The sequence below is a fragment of the Fistularia commersonii genome, chromosome 20, assembly GCF_037954325.1.
Source record: "Fistularia commersonii isolate RoL2024-O1a breed Wild chromosome 20, RoL_Fcom_v1.0, whole genome shotgun sequence".
NCBI lineage: Eukaryota > Metazoa > Chordata > Actinopteri > Syngnathiformes > Fistulariidae > Fistularia > Fistularia commersonii.
In genome coordinates this window covers 11,759,918-11,765,000 of record NC_141303.1, presented here as the reverse complement: position 1 = coordinate 11,765,000, position 5,083 = coordinate 11,759,918, and the positions used below count along the sequence as shown (strand labels likewise).

General features: G+C 41.1%; 1 protein-coding gene across 1 annotated transcript; it reads left to right on the top strand.

Moving 5' to 3' along the window:
- The first annotated feature begins 252 nt into the window (after positions 1 to 252).
- On the top strand, positions 253 to 3,764 carry rdh14b (retinol dehydrogenase 14b). The gene is made up of 2 exons (XM_086167292.1): positions 253 to 1,949; positions 2,949 to 3,764. The coding sequence occupies exons 1-2, from the start codon at positions 1,596 to 1,598 to the stop codon at positions 3,576 to 3,578; spliced, it is 984 nt and encodes a 327-aa protein (XP_086023418.1). The 5' UTR covers positions 253 to 1,595; the 3' UTR covers positions 3,579 to 3,764.
- Positions 3,765 to 5,083: the final 1,319 nt, after the last annotated feature.

Sequence of the window (5,083 nt, the reverse complement as noted above, 5' to 3'; positions counted from 1 at the left end):
CCTGGTAAACAGAGGTGACATAGTGTTTCTGTACAAATAAAGATAATAGGAGAAAACTGTGTGCATGTGAGTGTAATAATTATAATTGTAATATATGAATATAAGTGTAATTCCTTAGTATACCATGTTTTATGAGAAAGGATAGTGGGAGAATGGGACACATAGAGAGAGTAAGAGCACAAAAGAGAGGAAGAATGGGTAAGAAAGAGAGATGGAGAGGTGGAAAGCAAGAGAAAGAATGAGGCTTAATCAAGGCTAAAGCATCTCATTCACCACATTTTGCTGTGGATTAATTTTTGTCGGTTCCACAACATTGTCCCCTGTTGGTCAGTGATGTACATGCACATCATTGTGTGAATTACAACTTTGATATGAGCATGTAGTGACGACAGGCACAAACATGAAACCAACTATAAATCTATTCACTGTTGAGGAATACTGACTAATGTCTAACTTCTGCTGGATGCTTTACACTGCAGATGACCAGGGAGGAGTCCTGACCCTAGGTCAGCAACAACTGTCTGCTCTGCAACTTGTCCCTGCTTTCCATTGCGCCAAAGTTTGCATTTGGAGGTAGAGGCCAATCAAGGCATGGGACAGGGGAGTTGATAGGAAAGTCTTTCAAACATTTATACCCGTTTTATCATTATCCTACATTCTACAACCGATATACGGACAAAGTTTAATGTCACTGCTAAGCTATCATCTTCATTAAAAATGACAGAAATACAACTATAGCAAAGTTTGTCACACCAAAAAGCACTGGAGTGAACACATGGTATAGTAAATCAAACAGCCCCCATGTTGTAGATTTTCCTTTCTCTTTTTCTAATTCACTTTGATTGGCACAATGTCACCTAGTCAAGATACCTAAAATTGGCAAAGGTTATCGAAAGAAAACAAATGTTGTAGTGACGCAATGAAAAATAGTAGTGATACAAAAAAAAATCAGAAAAATTAATAGAGGTGATGTTAATTATCAAGGGAATTTAGCAAGATATTAATAAATCTCAAAGTACAGCAATGTCAAAAAGAATTTTTAACAGGTATATAAATTAGAATCAAAGCATTGCTCATATTCCATTTAGGGAATAGGGTTAGATGGAGAGGGTAGGGGTCAGGGGTCGCTGAGGTGACTCCTGAATGGAAAGGCCGAAGAAAGACGATTAGCATTGCTACGCGGTTATAATAACTAATAATATAATAACTTATAACTTATCTATGACTTACAATGTATCAAATTTACTATGAAAATGACGCCTGTTGTTTTACAATTACCAAACGCTGGCCGGCGCTGTGGCCAGGAAACGTTTCTTCGCAATTCGCAAATGCAACCAGAGAGGAAATCGCTTGCCGGAAGTAACTGAAGTAGGTTGTTTTTAACACTAGATATAATAACTTTTAAATGAAGTAACTTGTCAATAGCTCCCCCCCCCCCCGTTATTTAAGAAGGTAAAGTCGCAGAATGTCGTTGACATTAGGTTTTAAGAAAGTTTTTGAGAACGTATGTAAAAACTACTTCCGGTTAACTCTTGTTGCTTTACAACGATCTACAGCGGCGGTTCGTACCTGCTGAAGGTTAGCCTCGTCTCTTCATGTCGACCGCGGTGCTGATCGCTGCGGTGGTCGGCGGCGGCATGCTCTTCGTCCTGCGCCGGTTGTTTCCCAGTCAGAAAGCCGTTAAGCTGCTCCGTTATCCAGCGGAGATGATGCGGGGGAAGACGGTTATCGTGACCGGTGCGAACAGCGGAATTGGGAAGGCCCTGACCGGCGAGCTTCTGAAGCTTCAGGCCCGGGTTATCATGGCGTGTCGGGACCAACGCAGCGCCGCGGAGGCGGCCCGGGATATGAAGAAGCTCCCGGGCTCCGAACAGGGGGAGGTGGTGGTCAAACACCTGGATCTCGCGTCGCTGAGTTCAGTCCGCAAGTTTTGCGAAGAAATCAACAAGGTGATACACATCTACTCACTGAAAGTTCGCTAAAAAACATATCTTCTGTTCAATACCACCTATGTCTGTGAAATTGGTGTCCGTTTGGGCCCTTTTCTGCAATTATGATGTTCGAATACGGCCTCTCTGCCCACGCCATTCATTCTGTAAGAGGCAAAATCTCACTCCATGTATCATAGCTCTTCCACGATCATAACCGTAAATCCAATCTCAATCAGGAAATTTTAATATTGATCGACGCAACATTCAGAAAGGTGCATAGGAGCTATCCGGGGTGCTGAACTCCATTGGGTTCCCTTATCTACTACTATTTAATATCTACTCTTCATATATATTTTATCGAGCTATCTCTTCCCTTTTGGATAACGCTTAAATGACCTAAACTAGCGGTGTCAAACTCATGTTAGCATAGGACATGGAGGACAATCTATTCTCAAGCGGGCCAGAAGGGTAAAGTCATGATAGATGAACTACTGTGAATATACCTATTGTTCAATTTTCCCCTGAAACCTGGTATCTTTTGGCTTTGCGAGCCTGAGTAAACTCGTTCGTGGGCCTGTTCCAGCCCCCAGGTCTTGAGTTTTACACTCTTCAGAGTTTAACACCTGGAGTTAGGACCTGAACACAAGTGACCCTTTCTTGAAAATTCTGGAAGAGTTGCCAAATTTAAAACCGTGATTTTCCGGGCTCATAGAAATAAAAATCACTACAGGTTGTAAGAGTTCGTGGTTAAAAGACAGAAACAATAAAAAATCACTAAAAAAAAATAAGTCCACTAAAAATTAAATCAATTCACGAGAGGAATCAACTATAAGTTAGCAAGAAACAGTTACATACCACAAAATGAAACCAATAACCTTAAAAAGTGGAATTTGGGTCAAGATTTAATATGAATCATCCTCCTCTCCACACAGACACATACACACTCACATAATGGAAGTTCTTTTCTGTTTGTTTTCTAATTGTGAAGTCTCATTTATTTTCTTTCTGACCAATCAGGAAGAATCTAAGATTGACGTGCTCATCAACAATGCAGGCATCTACCAGTGTCCCTACAAAAAGACCGAGGATGGTTTTGAGATGCAGCTCGGAGTCAATCATCTCGGCCACTTCCTCCTCACTAACCTCCTGCTGGACCTCCTGAAGGCGTCTTCTCCCAGCCGTGTCGTTGTGGTTTCCTCCAAGCTCTATAAGTATGGTCACATCAACTTTGACGACCTCAACAGTGAACATAATTACAATAAGGCCTTCTGCTACAGTCAGAGCAAGTTAGCCAATCTCCTGTTTACGCTTGAACTGGCGCACAAGCTGGAGGGCACAGGGGTCACAGTCAATGCTCTCACCCCCGGGATTGTGAGGACCGCATTGGGCAGGCATGTGAAAATCCCTCTCCTTGCAAGGCCCCTGTTCTACCTTGCTTCACTGCTCTTTTTCAAAAGTCCACTGGAGGGTGCCCAAACCCCTCTCTATCTCGCCTGCTCCCCGGAGGTAGAGGGGCTGTCTGGGAAATGTTTCGCTAACTGTGAAGAGGAGGAGCTGATGGCTAAAGCCACAGATGACCAAGCAGCCAAAAAACTGTGGGATGTGAGTTGGAGGATGGTTGGACTCTCAGCTGAGCATGGTATTTGAGGGACTTATGTGTTCTTGGTCGGTCTGTAGAACCCACCCAGACACTTTGAAATGGCTTGCGAGTGGAATATTTAATAATGAAATGACCATTGAATTATACCCAATGTGTTTGAACAATAATACAAATTCCAGGGGGCCTTTTGCAGTGACTTAATATGAAAGTGTCTAAAAATGTTTATTAAAGTGTTAAGCAAACATTGTTAAGACTCTTCTGACTTTGTGGTGCGTGTGAGAAAGGGCACAAGAGAAAGTCCTATTAATATATCATGTCAGAGGCTTTGAACACATCACAAGTGAAACCTCACTCTAAATAGTGCTGTTCACCGTCTCTTTTCTAAGACTTACACACAAGTCATTGTAAAACGCAGAGAAGTCATCATTGCATCATCAGAGCCAAGCTCAGTTGCTACAGTTTCCTCTTATGAGTTCACATTATGGTACCTCAAAAATCATCTGGGTGGTGGCGCTCAAACATAGTTTTATGCATGTTTAAGCTTTTTTTTTTACAGTGTCAAAACCAAAAGAGTGTGTGTGACTGTAATTACTTGATGCGTTTGAAGCGCAAGTCCTCCCAGATATGTCTGGAGCAGTAGAACAATAAGGTCAGCAGGGAAAATGAATGAGACGATGCTGTGCGCTGCCACCCTCTTGCGCCGGGATTAAATCCCCCCGATAAAGCTGAGGAGGTGTGACAATAATTTCAAGGTGAACCCCTGATGCAGAAGAACAACACACGACAGTCCTGTGCTCGGAAATGGTTGGTTGCGTAATGGTGATCTAAAATTCAAGCGTGTGAATTATTTGCTTAGAATACTAATTTGGAGATTAGACTGAGTAAGAGGAATGCAATATATTACATCATTATTACAGGAGTCTCAAAAGACTTGAATCAGCAGGTCTCTGATATACTTTGAAAATGTTAACAGTACGACTCACATAGAGTGTACAGTAGTTTTTATAGGAAGATACCGCTATCTATTGTTTGCAAAAAACTAAACTGATAAACTGTGTTTATCACTACTCATCAATCTGCAGACTAAGCTTGTGTACTTGGACTGTATCATAGATTTTTGATACCACAAAAAGTCACAGTACATATGGCTGTTTTTTGTGATATTTTGACAAGCAATAATGCTATGACATTAAAGTATATCTCAATTATACTTTTACCATTACAAAATGTCTGGTGGAATAAAAAAAATGCCACTGAAGAATCTGCAATGTATTTCTAAATGACAAAAGAAGGTTTTGTGTATGATTTGGTCTTACTGTGTTACCTTATCTTCATCCATAATAATATTTAAAAATATAAGATCCACATGCAGTTCAATGCATCATCTATCAATCATTGCTATCGATCATTGGCAAGTGTGCGCAAAAACATCAGTGCTTGCTGAACTTCTGGTGAGCTTATTACAGATGTTAAAACCCAATTTCTTTATGCAGCATCATTTAAACTCTCCACACTTCCACATTCAAATGAAGGTAGACGTTTGTGACATTTG